Source organism: Acomys minous, assembly GCF_964271855.1.
Source record: "Acomys minous genome assembly, chromosome: 5".
Taxonomy (NCBI): Eukaryota; Metazoa; Chordata; class Mammalia; order Rodentia; family Muridae; genus Acomys; species Acomys minous.
Window position 1 is genome coordinate 32,676,729 of NC_140494.1, and position 26,865 is coordinate 32,703,593.

Here is a 26,865-nt window from a genome sequence, read left to right on the forward strand (position 1 = left end):
CTGGCCATTGTGAGAAACTTCTTCCTCCACTAACCCTTTTACTCCCTTACACTTTAAATTTTCTTACCTGACAGTTTCACCATGTTTAATCCCCCAACTTGCACTCACTTGAACGTGTTTCTGCTTCCTATTCTGTTTTCAGCTATGTACAATCAACTCTCCCTTCCCCCACTTCCTCTGCTGTTCGCTTTCTTCCTTCCCTCGTTCTACTTGTTCAGAAGCTGCGATTCTGTATCCTTGATACATGTTTAATAGCATCTAACCTGTAGCTAACAAGTAGCCTGTCCCCTGAGAACAAGAACAGGTCTTGGCCACATCAGAATCCATCTCTGTTGATATTGAGGGGCCCCAAAGAGCTCCTCTGGATTTTCTTTGCCAAAGGCTAGGCTTCAGCACTACTCTTTAGGCTGAACAGGGGGACATTTGTCTCAAGTGAAGTATCTTTGGCAGCCTTCTCTACTCTAGGGCCATGCGGCTTTCTAGGCATCCCCAGGATAGACTGGGTTTCCAGAAGGAGTCTCCATCTGCTCCCTGGAACCGTACCTCCTCCTTTGCTCTGGGTGGGTGTAACTGGGTTTGGGGCCACTCATCTTCCTGCTTCATAGAAGCGGGATCTTTAGTTACTGTTTCATTGGGTCTTTCCCTACCGTGGCCCTGATTACTCCTATGCCTGCCTATTAATCCACACATACATCCAAAAGTAGGCTTAGCATACTCATCCAACGACCCCAAGTGTTTCCGTAGCCTTGCCACTATGTGGCTTGCCATAAACAGAAATCAAGAAAGATTCTTATTTTATTTATTAATCTAATTTGTAGGGAAACAAGTTGAGTCTTTTTCTGAAGCACTTCTCCTCTAACTAGGCTAGTTAGGGATCAAACACCATGACTAAACACTACACAGTGGGCAGCAGTAGATTAGGGTTAGATATAAAGTAACAACAAAAACAACAACCCCCTGCAGCTTTGTGTGGGTAGCTGTGCCCCCTGACTCACTCAGCTAAGCATTCACGAAGCTGAAATTCTCCCTAGTATATCATAAACTCAGGGGTCAGGGCACTTTCCCAGTTGCAAATCATGCACTAAGGGAGGGTCTGTATCTTCAAAAGCCTGACTTCACCATACCATTTGCATTATGGTCCCGACAGGTTACCTACATTGTTCCTTCATCCACTGGTTTGGGAGAACAGACTCTTAGGTGGTATAATGGGTAGGTGCACTCCTCAACAAGAGGGCATGCAGAAAAAAAAAAAAAAATGGAGGGAGCGGGGGTGGGGCGGGGGATAGACCTGTCAGGTCTGAGTTGTCAGAACCTAAACCCCGGCAAAATTTACTAAAAGTTCATACCAGTGTGGAAAGTCTCTGTGTCTGTTTCTGGCTGTTCCTAGTTGCCAAGGCGACCTGATGCTTCCTAGCTTCCTTCTTTGGCTTCTGTCTTTGTAGCTTCTATGGGCTATGTGAACTGTTATCAGCGGCAGCCCATTCATTGTGGCTCCATCGTCCTGAACACTTGAATCTACCAGCTGTCAGAAGCATCTGGCAGATAGGTGAGGGTAAGGGACGGCAAGAAGAAACAAATATACGAAGTACAAGTAGTGGAACCTTGAACACAAGCCATACTAAAAAGATGGACAGGTGTGGAGAGACCAGGGTGGCTAAGGGGAGGAACTTAAGTGGTGAATCCCGAGGAAAGGGGTCGGTACAGTAGGTACTACAACAGAGGAAAGGGGAGGGAAAGGGCCAGACGTCAGAGGGCTGAGCCAGGTCAGGAACCTCAATCTTTAATCATTCGGATCAAAGCAGGACAAGTTCCGAAAGAGACTACCGAAGTACCGCCCGCACCGCGTCTACAAAGTTAACCTGGTCCGGTCCTTCCGCCCTGACGCCGGAAGCGGAAGTGACCACGCCGTACACTTCCGGCCCAGCTCTGGGAGGTGGAAGCAACATCTCGGACGGTGAGGAACCTTAGATCTGACAGCTTCTGGTCGCTGAGCGATGGGCGGGGCAAGGGTCCTGGCACGGGGTACCCCTCACCGGGTTTTGTCCTTTGGCGAGGGACACCATCGGTCGGCGGTTCTGGCGGGATGCGACACCTTCTGGTGCGGGTCCCTGAGCTGGTTTGGTTCTGTCCTTGGTGTACGTCTCCTCCACTCCACCTCGGGCGGGGCTGTTTCTACCCTCAGAGTTCCCTTTTGCCCCTGAGGCCGGAAATCTCACGGTCCTCAGGCTGCTGCCACTGGAACCAGATTTGGTGGAGATCCCGCATTATATCCTTACCTGCTGATTCTCCGCGTTCAGGTTAATGAGCGGATTCTTTCCTGCAAAGGTTTTGTCAGCTTTCCTTCAGCATCTGGCTTGTGCCACTGCCACTGGGCAGCCTTTCAAAGCCTGTCGGTGTGGTTGGATATTGAGTTTAATGCCTAGTCCTGTAAATAGAATTATACAGGTTCAGTGTTGTTGAGAACGCTGAAGGTGACATGTCAAACCAAGGCAATAAAACAAAAAGCCTGCAACTGCATTATGTATGCAATTGAATCTCAATTTACAAAGAAATGAGAGAAAAGATGAATCAGCGCCTTTCGAAGGGGTTGCCTCTAGAATACTGTTTCTATGGCCTGCTCAGATTTCTGTTTGGGTATATGTAATTTTATAATCTGAAGATGAAAAAAGATAAGCGTTTGCAGTGCCGTTCCACTTGAATGAGAAATGCAAAGAGAAACACACAGGGGAAAAGGTCACATGACTTAAAATCTACAATGGTTTGTAGTGCTCTTCTGGGCCTACATGGGAATGGAGAGTGAACATTCGAGATGATAGGTCTTTATCACACCTGTGGATGTCGGGTAGCTGGAATCAAAGGGGACAATGTTATTAACCCTCTCATCTGCTAGATGCTCAACAAATAGCCTGTGTAGGTCCATGACTAGGGTATCATTGGATCTCAGATTGCAGGCTGACTGACAGAGTGGTGGTAAGGGCACTCATAGCACTCAGGTTTGCCCACTGCATGCTGAGGGCATCGGTAGTAGTCGTCTCCCAGGGAAGACCGCCCCATGGACATGGCCAGCAATGGGTGAAAGCTCCAGAAATGAAAAGTTGCTCTTTTATAGGGCTAAGAAAGGGATGCCTTTGACATAAAGTTCCTGTCTAGATGCCCTTTGTGTGTGCCTACCTCAGGCCTGTGAGAGTCCCTGCTTCTCTCTGTTAAGGTAAAATCTTGCCAGCAATTGAATTCTAAAGATTTGCAGCTTTGGTTAAGGAGTTTGTGATCCAAAATCAGCTTTCATGGTTCACTGATGTAAATATCATAGCGGCTCTCCTTTAGCTGCACTGTGGTCCTGTGATCTTTGCATGGTAAGTTTGGTCATCCGTTCCCCCTGCCTCGTGCCCGCCTTGAACACCCCTCTCCTTTGTGTACATAGCTACCTGTGGCATGACATGTGCAAAGAGTCTGCTTGCTGTTTGACCATGAAGGAGACAGACCGGGAAGCTGTTGCAACAGCAGTCCAAAGGGTTGCTGGGATGCTTCAGCGCCCAGACCAACTGGACAAAGTGGAGCAGTATCGCAGAAGGGAGGCTCGGAAGAAGGCCTCCGTGGAGGCCAGGCTAAAGGTAGGAGACCATAGAAGACCATCATTGGGTCAGAAGCCAGGCACGGTGGCGCACGCCTGTAATCCCAGCACTCTGGAGGCAGAGGCAGGTGGATCGCTGTGAGTTTGAGGCTAGCCTGGTCTACAAAGCAAGCCCAGGACAGTTAAGAAACCCTGTCTCAAAAGAGAGAAAGAGAGGGAGGGAGGGAGGGAGGGAGAGACAGAGAGGGAGAAATCATGGGACAGAGCCATTTGTTTTGAATTTCTGCTCCCTGCTCCCTTGCTTGCCCTATTTTGTGGAGACATTTTTCTCAATTGAGGTTTCTTCCTCTTAAATGACACTCTTGTGTCATATCATTAAAATTAGTCAACACAACATAATATATATTATGTGTATATATATTTAAATCTCGATTTTATATATAAAAGAAAACCTGGTAGATTTGTCTTCTCTCTTTCTGTTTTCTCTAGTTCCTTTCATTTAGATCAGCAGTTCTCAACCTGTGGGTTACAACCTCTTTGGAGGTTAAGTGACTCTTTCACAGGGGTCACTTTAAACCATCAGAAACACATATATTTACATTATAATTGATAACAATAGCAAAATTACAGTTATGACATTGCAAGAAGCCGGACGGTGGCAGCACACACCTTTAATCCTAGACTTAGGAAGCAGAAGCAAGTGAATCTCTCTAAATTCAAGGCCACCCTGGTCTACAGAGCAGGTTCCAGAACAGCCAAGGCCTTACAAAGAGACTTTGTCTCAAAAACCAACCAACCAACCAACCAACCAAACAAACAAAATGAAATAGCCATGAAAATAATTTTATGGTTGGGGTCAGCACAACATGAGGAACTGTATTAAAGGGTTACAGCCTTAGAAAGGTTGAGAACCACTGCTTTAGACTCTTCATATCTCATAACCCCCTTTAATTTTTGTGGTGTGTTTGTGTGTGTGTGTACTTAAGTCTAGTTTCTGTATTTATGCAAGAAAACAACATTTGTTTTTCTGACTCTGACTTGTTTAATATACAATCATCTCTAGTTTCTGGTTGATTAAATAATCAGAATGAGCTAATGGTGACAAAGCTATAATAGAGATGCAGGTTTATTGGAAGCAGTGTGAGGCGGGGAAGGAAGGGAAGGCGTGAGGGTAGGGAGGTGGGAAAAAGGCAAGGGCGGAAAGGGACAGTGGAACCACACTTCTGGTTTATAGAGTGAGTCTGTGGGAGAGGGGAAGCCGTGTCCGCCACACCCTGCAGCAGGACCTCACAGTGCCTACCATCTATTTTTCTGCAGATGACATAGTTTTAATCTTCTTTACAGTTGAATAAAATTCTGTTGTGTACTTTATCCCTTCATCTGTTGATGGACAGCTAAGCCAGCTCTGTATCTTGGCTTTTGTGAATAGTGCGGCAATAAACAGATCTGCTGGTGGGGTCTCTGGCATGTGACTTAGACTCATTTGGATGTATTTCTGGGAGTGCTATAGCTGTTTCGTATGGTAGTTTTATGTTTTGAAGATAGCTTCTTGCTGATTTTAGTGCTGCACCAGGAAACAGTCTAATCAACAGTGTGTAAAGGTTCCTTCCCTTCCCCATCAATGCTATCATTTGTCATCATTTGTTTTAGTTAAAAAACAAACAACAACAAAAACTTCTTTTTAGATTCATCTATTTCATTTTATGTAAATGAGTGTTTTGTCTGGAGGTGTGCATGTGCACCGTATGCGTGCCAGGTGTCTGCAGAGGTCAGAAGAGGGCATTGGATCCCCAGGAACTGGAGTTATGGATGGTGATGGGCCACCATGTGGGTGCTGGGGACTGAAGCCAGGACTGCACCGGCAACACGTGCTCTTAATCATGAGCCATCTTTCTAGCTCCCAGCAGTTTTTTTTCTTAATGATAGCTATTATGATTGGTGTGAGATAGAATATTAATGCATTTTTGTTTATTTGGTTGTTTTTGTTTGATTGTTTTGTATGTGTGATTTTTTTTTAAAAGAAACCCTGCCTTGAAAAAACAAAAACAAACAAACAAAACAAAACAAAAAGAATCTCACTGTGCACTTCTAGCTGGCTTTGTATTCCTTATGCAAGCCAGACTGGCCTTTCCAGCGAGATGGCCCAGAGGTTCAGAGCACTGTCTGTTCTTCCAAAGGTCCTGAGTTCAATTCCCAGAGACCACATAGTAGCTCACAATCATCTACAATGAGATCTGGTGCCCTCTTCTGGCCCGCTGGCTCATATGCAGGCAGAATATGTATAAATAATAGTAAAATAAATCTTAAAAAACAAACAAACAAACAAACCCAAAACTTTCAACCCAAAATTTGTCCTGCCTACCAGATGTGCAGGTATAAAGATGGAAGAGAGATTGAGGGAATGGCCAATAAATGACTGGCCCAACTTGAGACCCATCCCATAGGAGAGAGCCAACCTTTGACACTATTACTGACATTCTGCTATGCTTGCAGACAGGAGCCTAGCATAACTGTCTTCTAAGAGGCTTCATCCAGTAGCTGATGGAAAGGTGCAGAGACCCACAGCCAAACAGTAGGCTGAGCTCAGTGGGGAGTGATCAAAAGCAGGCAACAGATTCCATGTCAGAGACAGTCCCCAGTTCCCTTACTAGGGATCCTGGGCTGCCCATTGGTTACATCTGTGTAGGAGGCCTAGGTCTAGTCCATGCCTGGTCCTTAGATGGTGCTTTAGTCTCCACAAGTTCCTCTGAGCTCTGGTTAGTTGGCTCTGTTGGCCAACTTCTTCTTCTTGTGGCGCTCCTGTCCCCTCCAAGTCTTTCTATCCTTCCCCCTACTTTTCTACAGCACTTCCTATGTTGGTTGAACATTTTTTAAAAAGTATTTTATTTAATTTTAATTTATGGTCATTGGTGTGAGGGTGTCAGATCTTGGAGTTACAGACAGTTGTGAGCTGCCATGTTGGTGCTAGGAATTGAACCCAGGTCCTTTGGAAGAGCAGGCAGTGCTCTTAACTACTGAGCCATCTCTCCAGCCCCATTGAACATTTCTTTAAGCGCTTTTCAGCCATTACAGATTCCTCTGTTGAGAAATCTCTTCTTAGCTCCGTACCTCATTTTTTAATTGGGTTATTTGGTTTGTTGATGTCTACTTTCGTGTGTGTGTGTGTGTGTGTGTGTGTGTGTGTGTGTGTGTGTGTGTGTATTGGATATTAGCCCTCTGTTGGATGTAGGGTTGATGAATACCTTTTCCCATTCTGTAGGCTGCTGTTTTGTCCTATTTGACAGTATCCTTTGCCTTGCAGTAGCTTTTCACTTTTATGAGGTCCCATTTATTAATTGTTGATCTTAGTGCTTGAGCTATTGGTGTTCTGTTAAAAAAGTTGTCTCTGTACCAGTGAGTTCAAGGCTATTCCCTACTTTCTTTTCTATTAGATTTAGTGTGTCTGGTTTTATGTTAAGGCATTTGATCCACATGAACTATTCCATCAAAGAGAAACATCAAATTAAGTGGAAAGAAACTTAAAGCAATTCCACTAAAATCAGGGACAAGGCAAGGCTGCCACTGTCTCTGTATTATCCAATATAGTACTAGAAGTCCTAGCTAGAGCAGTAAGACAACTAAAGGAGACCAAGGGGATGCAGATCGGAAAGGAAGAAGTCAAAGCATCACGATTTGCAGATGATATGATAGTATACATATATATGTGATCCCCACATACATGACCCCCCAAATTATACCAGAGAGAGAACTCCTACAGCTGAGAAACACTTTCAGCAAAGTGGCTGGATACAAAATTAACTTTAAAAAAATCAGTAGTTCTCTTTTATACAAGTGATAAATGGGCTGAGAAAGAAATTAGGGAAACAACATCCTTCACAATAGCCACAAATAATAGAAAATATCTTGGTGTAACTCTAACCAAGCAAGTGAAAGACTTGTATGACAAGAACTTCAAGTCTCTGAAGAAAGAAATTGAAGAAGATATCAGAAGATGGAAAGATCTCCCATGCTCATGGATCATAGTATTTAACGTAGTAAAAACGGCCATCTTACCAAAAGCAGTCTACAGATCCAATGCAATTCCCATCAAATGCCAACACTATTCTTTACAGACTTTGAAAGAGTAATGCTATTTGTCAGTTCTTAATGATTACTCCTTGAGCCTACTTGAGTTCTTTTCAAGGCACGTTTGCCTATCCTTATAGCTTCCTCTAGCATTTTTAAAATTTCAAGTTGTACAATAAGGTCTTTGATCCATTTTGAACTTATTTTTGGCAAGGCAAGTGATACGGATCTAGTTTTACACTTCCGCATGTGAATACTGAGTTTTCCCACGTACTGAGTACTATTTGTAAAGAGACGTTAGATAGAGTACTTGGTAAAATCAGGTGTGTCTGACCTGTTACCATGAGTAGCTATGAATGCACCTGAAATAAAACTATAAGCTTACTTAAAATATGAGATTTCAAAAAATCCTATTGTGCAGTTGAGCACAAACCTTGTAGGTAAGCATATCATATTGCAGTGTCAGTAGTTAGGCATGCCTATGTGCAGACAATCATTTAAGTCCCTTTGATCTGTGGTATAATTTAACAATACAGTTTTTACTGATTTTTAGTGTAGACTTATTAACAACAGTGGGACTTTTTTATTCAGCCATTATTAAAGTATCCAGGACCTGTCTGCTCCTTTATATGCAGTAGTATTTCTTGAAATCATGAGACCTATTATTTGGTACGTATATATTTATAATTGTTATATCTTCTTGATGAATTGTTCCTTAATTAATACACATTGGTCATTCTATCTTCTGACTAATTTTATTTTTAAGATTTTACTTTATCAGATCTTAGAATAGTGACCTAATTTCTATTTGGAGTCTACTTTATCTTATTTTAGAAAGGCTATGGCACCTTTTTTCCAACTTGCATTTGTTTAGTAAATCAGTTTCTATCCTTCATTCTCAGAGTCTATGAGTATCATTGCCAGTGAAGTTTTTCCATTTTTCCAAACTAGTCAGCTAATTGCTTGTTTGTTTTTAAGGTTTTTCAAGACAGGGTTTCTCTGTATAAGAGAGCCCTGACTGCCCTGGACTCAACTTTGTAGACTAGGCTGGCCTTAAAGCCACAGACATTGATCTGCCTATTTTTTCCCCTGGAATTGGGTCATGTTTATTCCCCTTAAATGATTCTTTCTAAACTTGATCCTCCCTGGAAAAAACTTGTTCCTCAGGAAATCATATATGGTTGTCACTGACTCTACTTACCTGCACGGTGTCTCCTTTAGGCCGCAATCCAGTCACAGCTGGATGGCGTACGCACAGGCCTAAGCCAGCTCCACAATGCACTGAATGACGTCAAAGATATCCAGCAGTCACTGGCTGATGTTAGCAAGGACTGGAGGCAGAGCATCAACACCATTGAGAGTCTCAAAGATGTAAAGGATGCAGTGGTGCAGCATAGCCAGCTGGCCGCAGCCGTGGAGAACCTCAAGAACATATTCTCTGGTGAGTGGCTCTCGGATGCTCTGAGGATACCGTCCTATACACATACCTGCTTTCCTTCATACACTGGGGGCGCTATGAGATGAGTAGAGGCAGGCCAGCATTTCTTCACAATATACTCTTTAGGCCTGTCCTTGAGACGCAGTAAGCTGGATCCTGCCTGCTCAGGTAACTGCTCTGAACATGAGTAGAAAGGGTCAGCTGACCAAATTAGAAAGGAGCAGTGGAGAGCTTACTGTTCTGCGTCAGGATGGCACACAGGTGTACACGTACACTGCAGCGCCAGTGCTTTTGGCAGTGGGTGAGTGATTAGGAGTCTACTGTACAGAGTAGAGGTAGCAGTACACGCTCTTTAGAAGGAGAGCTGCCTGACTGGGATGAGAGGCAGGCTCTGAGACAGGGTCAAGGAAAGCAGCAGTTCTTCAGCCAGGACAAGTAAGTGCACAGGTCACAGAGCAGGTCAGATGGGAGCCGGGTGGACAGACAGAGCAGCGAGTCTCAGTGTGACAGCCAGAGCTAGGAGGACCCTGGAAAAGAGACAGGGAACTGACTGACTGGCCGGGGTTGTCTCTTTGCTACTGTGTTATAGAGTGCAGAATATTCCACAGCTTACTCATGAGCAGTGTGAGCTCTCTCCAGTCATGAACTCTTTCCAGTGTCCAGAAAAATCTCAGGAAACATTAGAACTAGTTCTCCAAGTGTTCGGCCAATTCATTAGTGATATGACCAGCTTAGGGCTTTTCTTTGTAGAGAGATCTGTTCATATTTGCCACTATTTTGTTATTCAGTCTAGTAGGTTTTATTTCCAGGAATTTGTTTGATCTGGGTATTCAGTTTTTCATTGTTCTCTTTTACAGTCTCTTTTTCAATTTCTGAAAAATTAGAAATAATATTCTTACTTTTGTATCTTAATTATAATCTTTTTTTAGGCCATTTGAGCTAAGGGTTTGCTAGTTTCCTTCCACACACGCACACACATACGCCCACATGGATGCTTTTGAATGCCCGTATCTGTTAGATTTCCAAAGGGATAGAAGGAACATTGGAGAAAGGAAGGTAGTCACCTCTTCGTTTCCTGGGATTCACATCAGTGGTAGTAGCTGTAGAACAGTTAGAAGCAGCCATCAGTAACCAGAACATAGAACACCGTACTTGAAGCATGGGTTTTTGTTTTGTTTTGTTTTTTCGTTTTTTTTTCTGAAAGCCACTTTAGCTTTGGAACGATGACTGCCTTAGAAAAAGCTTATGGAGCTGAACTTGACTATAATTTCTGAATTTCCATCTAGGCCTTCCCCTGAGAATTGCCAGCCTTTCATAGACTCCAGAGTTCAGAGCCATTAGGATCTGTCAGGGCAGCTGTCCAAGTAGGAGAGTGGAGGCTAGGTGCCTCCTGCTTTGCCTGCTGCCATCTCAGTGCGTGATACACACAGCCTTTATGTGTTTCACTGAATCAGCTTGTACCTTTCTCTAGTGCCTGAGATTGTGAGGGAGACCCAAGATCTCATCGAGCAAGGGGCCCTCCTGCAGGCCCACCGGAAGCTAATGGACTTGGAGTGCTCTCGGGATGGGCTAATGTGTGAGCAGTACCGCATGGACAGTGGGAATAAACGGGACATGACCCTCATCCATGGCTACTTCGGTAGCACACAGGGGCTCTCTGATGAGCTGGCTAAGCAGCTGTGGATGGTGCTGCAGAGATCGCTGGTCACTGTCCGCCGGGATCCCACCTTGCTGGTCTCCGTGGTCAGGATCATTGAAAGGGAAGAAAAAATTGACAGGCGGATACTTGATCGAAAAAAGCAAACTGGGTTTGTTCCTCCCGGAAGGCCTAAGAACTGGAAGGAGAAAATGTTTGCCATCTTGGACAGAACTGTGACAACTAGGATCGAAGGCACACAGGCAGATACCAGAGAGTCTGACAAGATGTGGCTTGTGCGCCACCTGGAGATCATCAGGAAGTACGTCCTGGATGACCTCATCATTGCCAAGAACCTCATGGTCCAGTGCTTCCCTCCCCACTATGAGATCTTTAAGAACCTCCTGAGCATGTACCACCAGGCCTTGAGCACGCGGATGCAGGAACTCGCATCAGAGGACCTGGAGGCCAACGAGATTGTGAGCCTCTTGACATGGGTTCTAAATACCTACACCAGGTAGAGCTACTTCCATGCCTTATGTCCTTTTTATCTAGAAACTTCTAAAAGCACACTGACCAACAGTTTACTGTCTCATGCATTTTGCACCGGTGCCTCTTTTTTGGCTTGTGAAGGTCTTTCTGTTCTGCCTGCTGGGGACTCATCTTTGAAGATGAACTAGCTTCCCATGTGGGTACAGCTGTTTCTACATGGTCTCTGCTGTCTGCCTTAAACACTGTTTTACACCATGGTATTGATTGTTTTCTGCGCTTACTGTGTACATTCTTGCTCCTTCACAATGATTCCTGAGACAGGTATAGTATTGGGACATTTTATAGGTTGGGAGCTTATACCCTAGAAAATTCAGTAACTTGTTCAGAGTCACTAGGCTGGTAAAGAGATCACCAGGTTTTGTTTTCCTCACCAGTACACTTTCAACAGTTAATCATTCAAGTGCAAACAGTTGTACACCAACCTAGTAGTCCACACCTGTAGTTCTGAACTCAAGAGACTGAGTGGAAAGATGATTTGAATAGAGCCTGAGCAGAATAGCAACACCTATCTCAGAAATAAATGGGGGAAAGCGAGAAAGGGAGAGGGAGCAGCAAGAATATTTAGAAAAAATATGTAGACTATATAGAAAAATCAGTTGGTTCTTTTGCAATGCAGCTTGAGACTATTACTTTACGTAAAGGAACTGAGCCACTATATGCATGAAGTAGTTGAAGGTGGACTTTGAAAAATGTCACTTGGAGGCTGTTGCGAGATGCTTCAAGATTAAGTAGTTAAAATGGTTATTAATTTCAACTTTGCTTGGTTTTATGGATAGAAAACAATGTTAAGTAATATGCTGAAATTTCTTTATTTTTGCCTATCTTGTGACTGTGGAGAAAGGAGCATAATTTTAACAGTGATGTTTATTTTGTAGTATGTGTTTTTAACTGTTCATAGTAGTGTTTCTGTACCACAAGACAGAGGATAGGAGCAGAATGAAATTGTTAAGCATGGGTGATGATCATCATTTGATAACTTTGAAAAAAACATTTATTTTATTACTTTTAATTACATGGAAGTAGGTATGTGTCTGCATATGATTGTGCATGTGTGAGTGCAGGCGCCTTCAGATGCCGAAGGTGTTGAATTCACTGAGATTGGAATACAGATGGCTGTGAGCTGCTTGACATGGGTGCTGAGAAATGAACTCTGGTCCTCTGAAAGGGCAGCATGTGCTCTTAACTACTGAGTCATCTTCTCTCTAGCCCCATGATTTGGAGCTTTTGCATGCACAGGGATGGGCCTTATGTCCTTACCACTATGGGAAGGCCCAGATAGTCTCCATCATTTCATTCTGTGGTCGTTCACATTGCAGAGCCTGGACCATAGGGTGTCAGGTGACCTAACCACATGCACATGAGTCAGGTGGCACTGTGATTTCCTCCACTTGGTAGATGAGGAACCGAGGCACAGAGAGGTTAATATGCTCTACTTCTCAGAGCTGGTGACAGGGAGCAAGATTCAAAGTGGGAACCAGGTCCCTACCCAGATCTGTTTTCTAAACCATGCTGAGAGTATCTTTGGTACTTAAGAATTCTCTTCACACTGATCGTGGGTGCTTTATTATGCTGGACCTTGGAGAAGTTGAGCCATTTTTTTTCTCTGGGAACACAGGACATTGAGGCTTCGGTGCTGGAAAACCAAGATTAAACAAGCAGCCTCTTAATAAGTGCAGACTTTTGTGGAGTCCGTTTTCACTCAGAAAGATCTTGATTTTCTTACAGCTATTATTATTGTTGTTGTTGTTGTTGTTGTTATTATTATTATTTATTCAGGGTTATCCTAAACATATATATTTGAGAAAGCATATGAGTGTTTTAAGTGATGAGTCCTAGACTTTTGTGAACCTGGTTGCATACACAAATATATTTTCTCTGAAACTTAGCATGTTTCCCTGCCTTTTGCACAGTAAAATGAATGTTATCTTTCCTTACAGACATGTTTCCTTCAGTACCATTTATTCCTTGCCTTAGCCTCACCCTCCTATAGGGATTAGCAACTTTTATGGCAGGGCTCAGTGTTCCAAACGACAGTGCTTACCCATTCATTATCGTCTTACTTAATGAAGTGTGGTGATTTGACAATTTCTGTTTGCCTGGTTCTGGTCTCAGCTCTAGAGACACTGTGAGTTAAGACAGACATCTGCCGACTCTTTTCCTGCATTTGAGTGCAAGTTCCCTGTGCATCTGGCACAGTGTGAAGAGACCAAATTGAAATGACCTAAGTGAGTGTGTGGCCTGTGTGGTGATATCACGGAGTTGTAGACGAGTCAGCATTGAGATCTCTAGCAGAGTGGATTTACAGCTTTAGAAACGTGTAGACTTACCTGAGCGTGTTCTGTTGTGGTTTGCCATTTACACCTGGTTTTCACTGCAGTGCAGAGATGATGGGGAATGTGGAGCTGGCCCCAGAAGTGGAAGTTAGTGCCCTGGAGCCTCTACTCTCTTCAAATGTGGTCTCTGAGCTGCTTGAAACATACATGTCAACACTCACGGTGAGTAGAACTGGCTTGCAGTCCCAGAAAGTGCTGTTGTGCTTGTATGTCTGTGAGTTGCTGAGCCATCTGCACTAACTCTCCTCAATAGACTAGCTGTTTCTCTGCATATTGGCATGTCTGTTTTCTGGTTTAATTTTTAAAGATTTATTATTTATTATTATGTATACAGAGCTCTGCCTGCATGTACATCTGCGGCCAGAGGAGGGCATCAGATCACATTATAGATGGTTGTGAGCCACCATGTAGTTGCTGGGAATTGAACTCATGACCTCTGGAAGAACAGTCAGTGCTCTTAACCGCTGAGCCATCTCCAGTTCCTGTTTTCTGTTAAAGAAGCGATACTTGACTCTGGCCTGGTTCTGTAGCTCATTTGCATGCATTTCACAGTATGTGAGTCAACCTGTGCCACCTATTTGGCTGGCAAGCCCATATGCCTACATGTGGGGTGGCAGTTTGGGGACCAGGGGGCCAGTCCGATATCAGCCTCAACCATTAGACAGTCTCAATAAGATGGAAGGTGCAACAGAATGACATCTAAGCCACTACTGAAGGTCCCTGGGCTCCCTGGGAGAGCTTTGTTCTGCTGTGGCCTAAGATGACTGGGCTGTCAAGTCTATTCTCTAGTGTCCTGCGCTAACCGTCAGATGCTGGACACCTGGTTTTGTCCTTCAGCATAATGTTCACCCATAGCCCTCTTGAGTCTTTGCCCTCCTTATCTACAGTTAGGGTTTTGGTGGTCCACCTATGCAGAGGCCAGTATGAGCACTGCACACTGACAAGTCACATGTGGAGTGCGTGCTGTGGCAGGCTTGCTGTGAAAAGCTACATCTAGTCTGTGCAGCTACACGTGCTGCAGGGAGAGTGGTGGATATAACTCAAAGCCTGTTCTTTCCTTCTTCATGATACCAACCGCTTAGTCCAACATCATTGCCTGGCTTCGGAAAGCACTGGAAACAGACAAGAAAGACTGGAGCAAAGAGACAGAGCCAGAAGCAGACCAGGATGGCTACTATCAGACTACACTTCCTGCCATTGTGTTCCAGGTACAAGCCCTGTATTTTAAGGTCCCATTTCCCATGGGGTTAATAGCATCCGTTGGTTTCCTAGACAGAAAATACCTTAGTCTTTACAGTGTGGTAAAGATGCCAAGAACACCCTTTCCCTGACATCTCTGCCTCTGTTCTCTGGAACTAAAGAAACTGAGGCTCAGGATTGTACTCACCAAGTAGTGCTACCCAGGACCACTTGAGATTTTCCAGAGCTTTTTGGGTCTGAACTGGAAGTTAATTATATGTTGGTTGTGCGCGGTGCTCCCACTCCGGGCTCTTTTGCGTTACATGTTGGTAAATGGTCAAAACTTGTCTTCAAAATGCCACATAATTGAATTTAATCTGATGAAAACCAGGAAAGCTGCATAGCATTTTAAAGATACTTTGTTATCACTAGATGGTACAGGATGTTAGGGCCATGGCGCGTGACTAGACATGACATCCTCATGGGCCTCCCTCTTTGTCAGCCCTCTTGTCACCCTTTATCGCCTTGTGGATATAATGAAAGAGGAGAGATTTCCCTTTGGCTGAAGGTAACTAGAAAATCATGTACTGGGCTTTTTCTACCCACTGGAGAAATTGTTTAACTTCATTTTTTTCAGATAGTTTTGTTGATTTCTTTGAATTTGGCCAACCGAACTGTTAGATAAGATTTTAAAAATCAACTATATACTTTCTTTTTTGAGATTATAATACAGTTACATAATTTCCTCCTCCTCCTCGTTTCTCCCTCCAGACTCTTCCATATACTCCTCTTACTCTCCTTCAAATTTATGGCCTTTTAAAAAAATTGTCATGAGCATTTATGTGCATGACTACACACATATATGTTTAGCTTCATAAATACAGCCTGCTCAGTCTGTATAATGTTACTTGTATGTATGTTTTCAGAGCTGACCATATTGGATAGCCAATTGGTGTGCTCTCCCTAAGGAAGACTATTTCTCCTACTCTCAGCATCCCGTGGTTGCCTCTAGTTCTTTGTCTAGGGTGGAGGCCTCGCGCGCTTTCTGTCACCCAGGTTAGCATGTCTATTGGTGCTATTCTTGTTCCACTCCTGTTTTTGCAGCCATATTGGTGAGGCTTCATGGGTGTAGCTTCTGCCATTTCTAGGAGACACAGTCTAACACCTTTGGCTCTTGAAATCTTTCCTCCCTCCCTTCCACGGTTTTCCCTGAGCCTTGGGTGCAGGGATTGTGTTGTAGATGTCTCAGGTGGCACTGGGCTCCACAACTCTGTGTTTTGATTGCTGTGGTTTTCTGTAACGGTCTCCATCTCTTCCAAAGAGAAGTTTTCTTATGAAAGGGGAGCACGATTACATTTATCTCTGTGACTTAATCACTGTTCTGTTTTGCTACGAAAAGACACCATGACCAAGGCAACTGTTAGGAAAGAAAGTATGTATTTGGGGCTTACTTACAATTTCAGAGGGTTGGTCCGTTATTGTGGCGGGGAAGTTGGCAGCACACAGCGCTGGGACATTAGCCCAGAGCTTTGCATCCTGACTCACACAGGCAGGCAGCAGGCAGCAGGAGACAGAGAAAGCAAAGCTACTGGTTATCACCAAGTATGGGTGCCGCTACTTTATCCTTAGCCTTCAGAAGCCTTTTCTGTATCTGTTGAGATGATCATGTGAGGGTTTTTTTTTTTTTGTCTTTGAAGTCCACTTATATGATTTCTTAAATTTGTTAACTTTTGTATGTTGAACTATCCCTGCATTTCAAGGATAAGATCAACTTGATCTTTTTTTAATGTATATTTGTATTTTTAAAATCTTTTTGATGTACTATAGTCTCTGTTTGCAGTTATTTTATTGAGTATTTTGAATGTGTTCATCAGACATATTTGCCTTTAGTTTATTTATTGTCATTACCTTGTTTTGGTCTTAGAAGTGATACTGGCTTGATAACCCCCCCCCCCCCCCCCGCCCCTCTCTCTCTCTCTCTAAGAATGATGGGTTGTAGATCTTCATTAAAAGTCTGTTAATTCATTATTCTGTGAATCCATCTGATCCTAGGCTTTTTATTACTACTTCAGTTTTCTTATTTGTTATGAGTCTGTTTAGGTTGTTGACTTCTTCTTGGTTTAATTTTGGAGGTTTTGCTCAATCTAGAAATTCATTTCTTTTAGGTTTTCCAACTAAATGGAGAATAGATTTTGTTTGTTTGTTTGTTTTTCGAGACAGGGTTTCTCTGTGTAGCCTTGGCTGTCCTGGACTCACTTTGTAGACCAGGCTGGCCTCGAACTCACAGTGATCCACCTGCCTCTGCCTCCCGAGTGCTGGGACTAAAGGCGTGCGCCACCACGCCCGGCTCTGGAGAATAGATTTTTAAGTATTCCCATATAATCTGAATTTCTTTGGTATCTATTGTATTTTTTCTCTGTTCATTTCTGATTCTGTTAATTTGGTTCTTCTCTTTCTTTTTCTTTATTTTTTATTGAATTCTGTTTTTCAAGTCCTAAACTGTCTTCAGCCTTATATTTGTATTTTCTTGGGCATTATTCATATGTAAGCTCTCTTTCCTTAATCTCACAGAGCTGCTTCTTTGTGTCTTCTTTAAAGTCCTTGAATTATTTGATGAAGTTTATGTGTTCTTTTGAATTATGTTTCCTAAGGTTCACCTGTGTAATTCTAATTTTCATTGGCAAAAATTTTTATAAGATGTGGTAGGTTTTGGAAGAGATCTCTCATATTGTTTGTATTTTTGTGATGTCTTCTGGGAATATGGACTTCTTTTGTTAGTTCTGTGTCTGATATGTTAGAGTAGGTTGGGGTAAAAGAGAGGACGTACAGACAGATTGGGCCTCGAGGTTGAAATTGCTTGGGAGGAATGAAAGCAGGTGGATAAAGGAAACTGGGCTGATGTGCAAGATGTGCGTCCTTTTCCAAGCCTGAAGTGTGGGAGTAGATCTGGCTCAGTAGAGAGGCTGAGTTTGCTGACGTAGGAGCCTGTGGGTCAAGGGTAGGCAGGGTGGGTAATTGGAGAAGCCTAGAGAGTGGTTGAGGTAGACAGGGGTGGCCAGGCCCGGCCAGGGCACTGGATGAGGGCTCCAGGGTAGATCTAGCAGGTTGGAGGGGGTGAGTCAAGCAGTCAGGCCGACTCACCAGGGTAGACCTTGGAGATGGATATCCCAGGTGGAATTTTATTAATGAGAACATTATTCTATACTCTTGTAAGACTATTTCAGAATTCTTAAGTTTTTTTCAATTTTTAGATGTTTGAACAGAATCTTCAAGTTGCTGCTCAAATAAGTGAAGAGTTGAAAACAAAGGTACTGGTTTTGTGTCTTCAGCAAATGAACTCTTTCCTAAGTAGGTATGTATTTTTGCCAGTGATCTAACTTACAAATTATGTGTTTTAAAATTAATTGCAAAATTTGTTGATTCTAGTATGCTGCTATTAAAAGATTAGCCACATTTTGTTGTTCAGAAATGCAAAAAATATTTTTAAAAGAAGAAAAATATGCAAAAATAATAACATTTAAACAGATGGGACATGTGACATAGTGTGTCCCAGTGGGCCTTTCCCTATGAATTGTTCTCATAAAGGTATTCGAGCCTAGACAGAAGAATACCGTTTTCCTGTCACACTACCACGCTCCTCTAACCACCCTCACATGGCCTGTTCTCCTATGTTCTTTCCCCCTTTTTGTGCCTCCCTCATACCACTCTGATGCCCAGATGTTGCTGGCCAAATCCCATATTCTCTCTATAACCACAACATCAGTCATGCAGTGGGTATCTGACATCTTACATTAGAATTCAGTCTCAGCTGCTAAGGTGGCAGGTGTGTGTCATGTGGTCTAGGCTGCCCCTCTCCGTCTTCACTAGGAGCCACTCCAGAGGCTGACACGGATCTCACTGTTGCAATTTAATGGTCACATGTCTTTCCACCTCTGACAGCTCAGATGCCAGCCCCTTTCTTAGAATCCCATCCATGACCCACCAATGGGATCACGATTTGATTCCTCTCAGTCTAGTCACAGGGCCACAAGCAGTCTCCACATTCCACCCATTGAGTTACCTGAGCTCCATAGCCTATGTATGGGGTTGTTGCCCAAGTAGCCCAAGGCTGTCACTTCGCAGGGTCACCGTGTCAGTCATTTCATTTTTGAGGTGGGATCTTCTGTGAAGAGGAATTTTCTTTGGTCTTATCTGGAGCCACAGATGGACAAAATCAGAATAAATATGTAGGTCTTTCCCATTAATTAACCTTTTTAAATTAATAAGTCAAAAATTCATACAGTGCACTTACTGAGCTACTCCTTTATTCCAGTGTATATTCAAGGATCTCCTTAGAAAATGAAAGAGTGGCAATCCTAGGTGTTTGTTTTCCAGATATTTCAAAAATCTAGTTATTTTTTGTTTCATTTCTTCATAGAGTTTTGAAAAGGGACATCTTATGAAATATATGATACTGTTTCTCACACCTTACACTGAGGGTTTTGTGAGGAGTAGAGTGGACATCGTGCCATAGTGTGTGTATGTAAGTCAGAGGACAACTTTGTGGAGTTGGGTTTCTCCTTCGCCCTGTGTCTGAGCCCCAGGGATCTGGCTCAAGTGGACAGGCTTTTGCGACAAGGACTTTTCCCTACTGAGTGATCTCTCTAGCGCTGTGGTATGAGTGGCAGGGAGATAAAATGAGGCAATACCGTCCTACTTACAGTTACGTGGTTTAGACGGCCTTCATGTCAGGATACCAATTATATTTCAAAGCCTGCTATACAAATTATTTTTAAAATTAATTTATCATGATTGATTCTCTCCTCCTCCACCATTAATATAAACAATCCAAAAGTATGTTTATGTTTAAAGACTTCTCTGGTCCAAAGGTGGTGATAAGAGTTCCCTGACAGGCCTGATGTCCACCTGGCACTAGAGACAGCTTTGGGGTTCCCCAATGTGATTTCAGATACAAAGATGAAGCTCAGCTTTACAAAGAAGAGCACCTAAGAAACCGGCAACACCCACACTGTTACGTGCAGTACATGATCGCCATCATCAATAATTGCCAGACCTTCAAGTAAGTGCTGTGTAGGACAGAGAGGGACAGAGAGCATGCAAGCATGCATCTGCTTTCCTGAGCCTTTGACGTTTCCTTGCAGAGAATCCATCGTCAGTCTGAAAAGGAAGTACCTAAAAGCTGAGGCAGAGGAGGGCCTATGTCTGAGTCAGCCGAGCATGGATGGGATTCTGGATGCCATTGCTAAGGAAGGCTGCAGCAGCCTGCTGGAGGAGGTCTTTCTGGATCTAGAGGTAAGTTAGAGCGTGGGGGAGGGGGTTGTGTGCCCTTCTGTGGGCTACATGGTCACCTGCTTCATTGGATGCTGTATGTGAGCCGATATGTTCCCTAGAATATGCACTAGGCTACAGTCAGAGGGCCACTGACTGCCTTGTATGGTGCAAATTTGTATAGGCAAATTTGAATAAAGGCTCCCAGAAAATATTAGACATCAGAGTAGCTGCATGGTAAGTCAAGTATGTGGAGCACACAAATCACATAAATCAGCCTCATTTTAGAATAAAATTCCAACATACCACACACCCAAAATCATTAACAAAATACTTTTCATTTATGTGAAAAGCATAATGCACCATAAACAAATAGGGCCACTTGGAACACAGATACCAGCATCATTAAATGCTTTAGCAGGAACCAGCATATGTTCCTGCTGTCTGTGGGTCTTGCTGCAAAGGAATCTTTTTTTTTTTTAAATCATGCCTCACTAAGTTCAGATCTTCAGCAACCCTTAAGCATGGTCATGAATGCCTGTAACCCCAGAGCTATGGGGAACAGAGACAGGACCACTGGCCTTGCTGGCCAGCCAGAATATCCAAATGGTGAGCTCCGGGTTCAGGGAGAGACCATGTCTCAAGGAAGTAAGGTAGAGAGTGAGAGAGCAGGACACCAGCATCCTCTAGCCCCTTTTAGGGCACGTATGCCCCAGTTGAAAAAAGAGGAAACATTTGCCTTTGGGATTATTAAAAACAACAACAACAACAACAACAACAAAACAGACATTATACAAAAAAAAAGAGAGAGGGTACAAATGCATGCACAGAAAAGCATTAGCAGAGTCTGAACATGAGCCAGACATCCATCTGCTGTCAGCCAAGAAACACAGATTGATACTTAGCATGAGCTGTTGCTTAGCCTGGTGCCAGGAATTGAAAACACACGCCAGCTGTAGGAGCACAGTGCTCAGCTCTGCTCTGGGTGCTGCAGGAGCACAGTGCTCGGCTCTGCTCTGGGTGCTGCAGGAGCACAGTGCTCGGCTCTGCTCTGGGTGCTGCAGGAGCACAGTGCTCAGCTCTGCTCTGGGTGCTGCAGGAGCACAGTGCTCAGCTCTGCTCTGGGTGCTGCAGGAGCACAGTGCTCAGCTCTGCTCTGGGTGCTGCAGGAGCACAGTGCTTGGCTCTGCTCTGGGTGAAGCTGACTGTAGTTTTTTAAAACACAGTTTAGATGTGTTTATCAGAGTTTTAATTCACATATTTTTTGACTCAAATTCTACCTAAGGAAACTTCACCTGCAAAATACAAACTCACTATAACATTATTTGTAATTACAAAATGTGAAAAGTATATAAATATATGTCAGAGAATTGAGTGGATAAATTATGACATTCATATAGTACATTGCTATTAAAAGTGAAAAACCAATATTTACATAGCTAACCTGTTGTTTGTGATGCTTTTTACAAAGCTTGTATATATAACTCTCCTAAATTTAAGGTACAAATTTGCAGATTATGTAAGAGTAGATTTATTTCTTTTTAACGTGAGTGTATCACTGCCACAACCAGAAGATTCCTGTGGCACCAGAGAGTGCCCACTCTCAGGTAGGGGTGATCCCGGACATTGTGCCAGGTGAAGATTTACACGATCACTTTGTGCTTCCAGCAACATCTGAATGAGCTGATGACAAAGAAGTGGCTGCTAGGGTCAAATGCTGTGGACATCATCTGTGTCACTGTAGAAGACTATTTCAATGACTTTGCCAAAATTAAAAAGCCATATAAAAAGGTAAGCAAATGAGCTTTAATACAGTGGAGCCTACTTCCCATCTGGCTAATAATTAAGTCTCAAAATAGCTCTCTGTTTATGATCACATGCCAGTGTTGATGTAATCTAAAGAAGGTGAGGTGATGGGCTTGGCGTAGAATATTCTTTTGAAGAAGATTGCTATTAATTTTAATGTAGTTTAAACTTTACTCCTTTTTTATGGTTAATTCTTTTTTTTGGAGGGGGATCATAAAGAATCTTTTCTTACTTAGAGATCATGAAAATTATTTTGAAAGTCAGCTATAAAAGTTACTTTTCCACCACTGTGCCATGTGGTACGGCTCCCCCACACCCACCGGAGGCAGGCAGGTCTCTGGGTCTTTCCCCAGCCGTTAGGTGGCACAGTGGCCAGGCCCAGAGCTTTGAGTTGGCCCAAAAAATCTACCTCATGTTTGAACTGCTGGAGTATTTGAAAGGGCTGGTCCTGCTGTTCCAAAGCTCAGGATCTCCATGACACAGGGTAACAACAAGATAACTGGGAGGATTCCTGATGAGGATCCAGTATTGATGGTGTCACGGAAGCCAGAGGCCTCCAAGCACCAATGACTCACTGCAGTGAGCATTTGCAAGTGGAGATGTGTGCACAGAGGGGTGTATTGTGGGACACGCTGCGACACACTACAGCTTCCACAACAAGGTGTTTTCTATGCTTTGTTTTGTTTGTTTTTTATTTGGTTTTGTGGGCAGTTGCAAGGGTGGATACAAGGGGACAGGGATGAGTGGGACTAGGGTGCATGACGTGAAATGCACAAAGAACCAATAAAAAGTTAAAAATTAGTCTTAAACAGAGTTCACCTGTGTGTTTACATCCCAGCAGTTATATATGTTATTTTTAAAAATTGCAGTTGCTTATTTTTCAAACTTATCATCAGTTTTTAATCATTTTACAGTGCTTCCCTCTAGCATTTGTACGTTGCTTTTTAAGCAGTGTCTGACAGCCTTTGGGCATGTTGGGTTTTGCCCGTGTTTGAGCTTGTTGTCTTTGCCAGCGATCCTAAGCTTATCTCCTAGTGTGTTTGTGATCTCTGGTTTTTAACGTCATATGTAGATGATGGGTCTCCAGGAGGGAGGCTGTTTCAGGAAGTTATATACACCTTTGGCCATGTTAGCTCCAGTCTCAGTCTGATTACAGCTTGGTTTAGTTAATGATGTGTGCTCCTTTGTCTTCCTGGAGTCCTGTAGAATCCAGTGTGATAGTGTGCATGCAGGCCCAGTGGTTACATGTGAGTCTCTGTTTTGAACCACTCCACTGACGGGGAGCAGACTCCAATGCAGAGGCTCGGATCAGGCAGAGCTGGAGCCTCTAAAGGAGTTGGCCCTGAGGCTAGAGCACACACACAGCAAGTGCTCGCCTGGTGTTTGTTAATAGGCTCATTGAAGTTCATTTGTAGATGATTTAGTACCCCAAGCTGTCAGGTTTTTGGATAGAGTGTAAGTATCAAGGTACACAGGTTATGTGTGGATTCCTTCTTGCCCTGTGCACATGCTGTGCTCCCAGCTGGCCTGTCATAACTATAGTGAACTCAGACATGCTTAATTTAATATACTTACTTTAAAATCCCACCAAATATATGGTCAGGTGTAGTATTCTGTGGTCTGAGACAGGAGGGTTATTGTGAGCTTGAGGCTAGCCTGGACTATATAGCTAAACCTTGTCTCAACAGGAAAAAAAAAATCCAGCTAAGTTGTTGGAATAGGAAAGACGTGCACTGGCCTGCTTGGACTATATAGCTAAGCCTTGTCCTAAGTTGTTGGAAATAGGAAAGACACACACTAGCCTGTTTGCAGATCATCTTAGGTTTATGAGAACATCTGTGTATGCTAGCGCTGTGGAATCTGCAACTGACTGCATGTCTGTGCAGAGAATGACGGCGGAGGCACACAGGCGTGTGGTGGTGGAGTACCTGCGGGCTGTCATGCAGAAGCGGATCTCCTTTCGGAGTGCTGAAGAACGCAAGGAGGGTGCCGAAAAGATGGTCAGAGAGGCCGAACAGCTCCGCTTCCTGTTCCGGAAGCTGGCATCTGTGAGTACTGATACATGGCTGGGCTCCGGGATGGTGGTACCAGGTTACAGGGCTGTGGCTGGTTAGCTCTGTCTGTCAGGAGGAGGGTCTGGGTCCAGAGCCTGCCCAGCTTCACAACTGATGAATGAATTTCCATAGGGGCTGACACTTCTTTTAAGGCAACTCTCAAGGCTTTTTTAGTGGCAACCCATGTGTAGCTTTCTAGAGTAATGTATCGCTTCCTGTCCCTCTGCTCTCATCTTTTTGTTCTCTATGATTCTGATTGCTACCCAATACCTTGACCCAAGTGGCCGTGATTGGGTACTCTTCACACTAGGCCTTTTTCCTGGTTAGAGATAAAATAAAGACTTGTCAAACCACCTCATGAGATTGGCCCCTGATTCTTGGTCAGAATGAATCTTGGGATGTTTACATGGAAGATCAGTGTCTAGCCTGAAAAGGGGTTTAAAGATGTCAAGGTCAGATTAGGACTACTGCAGGAGATAGCGTTTGCGGCTGTTCCTCACTCTGCTCCTGTTCCCTAGGGATTTGGTGAGGATGCAGATGGACACTGTGATACAATTGTTGCCGTGGCAGAAGTTATTAAGCTCACGGACCCCTCTCTGCTCTACTTAGAAGTCTCAACTCTGGTCAGCAAATATCCAGACATCAGGTAAAGGCAAAGCATCTTGCTTTCAGCAAGGAGCACAGTAAGCCCTTATGAAGATAATCTCTGAGCATCAGGAGTAGGCAACATGCATGCCGACTAGAGATGCAGAGAAAGGTTGTCAGGGCTGTGGTAGTGAGGGCGCAACAAGGAGTCACCTGTGCAGCCTTCCACCAGCCCTACCTGGTGTTGGCAGAGTCTGGCTGAAGTTTGTACACCTGCCTTGTAGCCAGACTTCTTTGCCTGAGTGAGTGGTGGTCAGCAGGCAAGCCTAATTGTACAAGGCAGGCGGTGTTGCAACGGATTGGGTATTACATCTTTAATGAGTGCAGTGGGGAAGGTTGTGATCCCTAGAGTGGTCTGAAAGTGATCTTAAACCCCATGCTCTAAGGAAGAAAGCTGACTTGTATGTGGCCTGGACTTCCTCACATATATGTGCACACAGTATCAGGGGTATCTGCTCCATGTCCCTCTACCTGCTCTATTAGCTCCAGGACCCAGGCCCTGCCTTTGTGACCACCATTCCAGGAACCTGCCATTTCCTTTAAGGATAAGCATGGCTAAGTTGTCTCGTTGGCACTGTAGGAAGAGCAAGAGTCCTAAACCTTCCAGAGTCGCCCTTCCCTGGGCAGGCACTTTGATACCAGTGCTTAGAAGAACAGAGTTTTTAAAAGTCCTTTACATTTTTCAGGAAGAAAGTAAGATGAAGTTTTGGGTAGCTCTCTTCTGTAATAGAAGAGGTGTCCTTTGTGGCTGTCAGTGTCCCACCCTGGGAGTGTCACCTGTGGAGACTTAGGGAGCTGAAAGAAGATGGAGGCTCATGCTGACTTCTCTCCACAGAGATGACCACATTGGTGCGCTGCTGGCAGTGCGAGGAGATGCCAGCCGGGACATGAAACAGACCATCATGGAGACTCTGGAGCAAGGCCATGGGCAAGCAAGCCCCAACTACGTGCCCATCTTCAAGGAGATTGTTGTGCCCAGCCTGAATGTGGCAAAGCTCCTTAAGTAGCCCCGTCCTCCCCACTGCCCTGTGTGGCTTTCCTGTTGCCGCCCTAAGAAGCAAGTGTATTAAAACTAAAGTCCTTCTCTAGGTGCCCATATGATGGCAGTTACACATCCCTGTCTTCTGTGGCGTTGTACTGTCCTCTGCTGGGAAATCTTCTTGGTTGCTTGTCATTGTGAAAAGATGTATAGTGGACATCACTCGTTCTTCCCTGCTGAGGTCTTGCTCTGCTTAGTTAACACACGTTGAACCTTTGCCACATAATTAAAGGAAAGCCAGGAAGCTTTTCATTCCCAGTTGTAGGCTGTTCTGACTGGTTGTAAAGCAGCCATGTTCAGAAGCTACAGGAGGTCATCAGGTCTCAGATGACCTGTGAGTAGTCCTGAGCAGTCTCTGGGGCCAGGATCTGCCCTGTCCTTTCTACCTTCCTGGCTGTCTACAGCTCTCCGTGTACATAGATGGTTGTCCGCTTTTCCTTCTTCCAGAGCTCCAGGGACTACCTAAATCAAACAGCGGTGGAAGGTCTGGTAGGGTCTGTCCTATTTCCTAGGCCTTGCTCAACATGGCCACCCTTGAATGTGTGGACTAATGCAATATTTTCTTTCTACTCTTGATGGCATTGTTAACATTCTGCTTTTATTTCATTCTTACAAGGTATTAAAAAAAATTCACAAATAACCCCTTTTCTAAGTGGAACTAAGTAAAAATGTCCCTGGGACTCAGAAGAAAGGTGGGTTTCCTAGAGTGCCTAGATGGTATTGTGCTGGTCCAGGCCCTGCTCGACAGTCTGCTCAGTGTGCATCATAGCTGGACAGTGGACTCTTTAAGTGTGCACTCAGGAGCATTCACCAATAGCAGTGACCCTTTTCATGACTGACAAAAGATGCTTGTGTCTCCACTGAGATTTCTTACTGCAGGTGCTGCTGCTGGTGTCTAAGGTAGACATTAAGATGGCCAAGGAATACCCACGTGGTTAAGCCCATTTGGCTAGCTGCCACTAGAGGTCAGCAGAGGACACGGGAGATCTTATTCCTGAGCAGTGGGTGGCAGGATCACGGAGACAGGATAGGGACTGCTAGAAGTCAAGGGATGGTACCAGGCTGTGTACTAGGGGTGGCACCAGGCTGTGTACTAGTGGGTAGACGGTGGCCAGTGCGATACTAAGAGAAAGTTGTGGCCAAGGACCTTTTTAGAGGACGCCTATGTACAGGGTTGGGTGGGCTATTCCAGTGAGTGGGTTGTGGCTACCAATCTATATATCAAAGTTTATAGTGTCTGCCTCCTGAACAAGGATGATTAGCTGTCATGTGCCAAATA

At 44.1% G+C, this 26,865-nt stretch overlaps 1 protein-coding gene across 2 annotated transcripts; it reads left to right on the top strand.

Annotated features, from left to right (window-relative positions):
• Positions 1–1,798: 1,798 nt before the first annotated feature.
• On the top strand, positions 1,799–25,645 carry EXOC3 (exocyst complex component 3). 2 transcript variants are annotated; one of them, XM_084783010.1, is made up of 13 exons: positions 1,799–1,954; positions 3,422–3,611; positions 8,858–9,077; positions 10,546–11,227; positions 13,640–13,757; positions 14,678–14,803; positions 18,026–18,126; positions 19,723–19,833; positions 19,916–20,066; positions 21,711–21,833; positions 23,735–23,896; positions 24,421–24,548; positions 25,383–25,645. In XM_084783010.1, exons 2-13 carry the CDS (start codon positions 3,438–3,440, stop codon positions 25,552–25,554), a joined length of 2,268 nt encoding a protein of 755 aa, XP_084639136.1. In that variant the 5' UTR covers positions 1,799–1,954; positions 3,422–3,437; the 3' UTR covers positions 25,555–25,645. The 2 variants fall into 2 exon arrangements, with proteins under 2 accessions (XP_084639136.1, XP_084639135.1); XM_084783009.1 differs by lacking the exon at positions 1,799–1,954 and adding an exon at positions 3,188–3,208.
• The last annotated feature ends 1,220 nt before the right edge of the window (positions 25,646–26,865 follow it).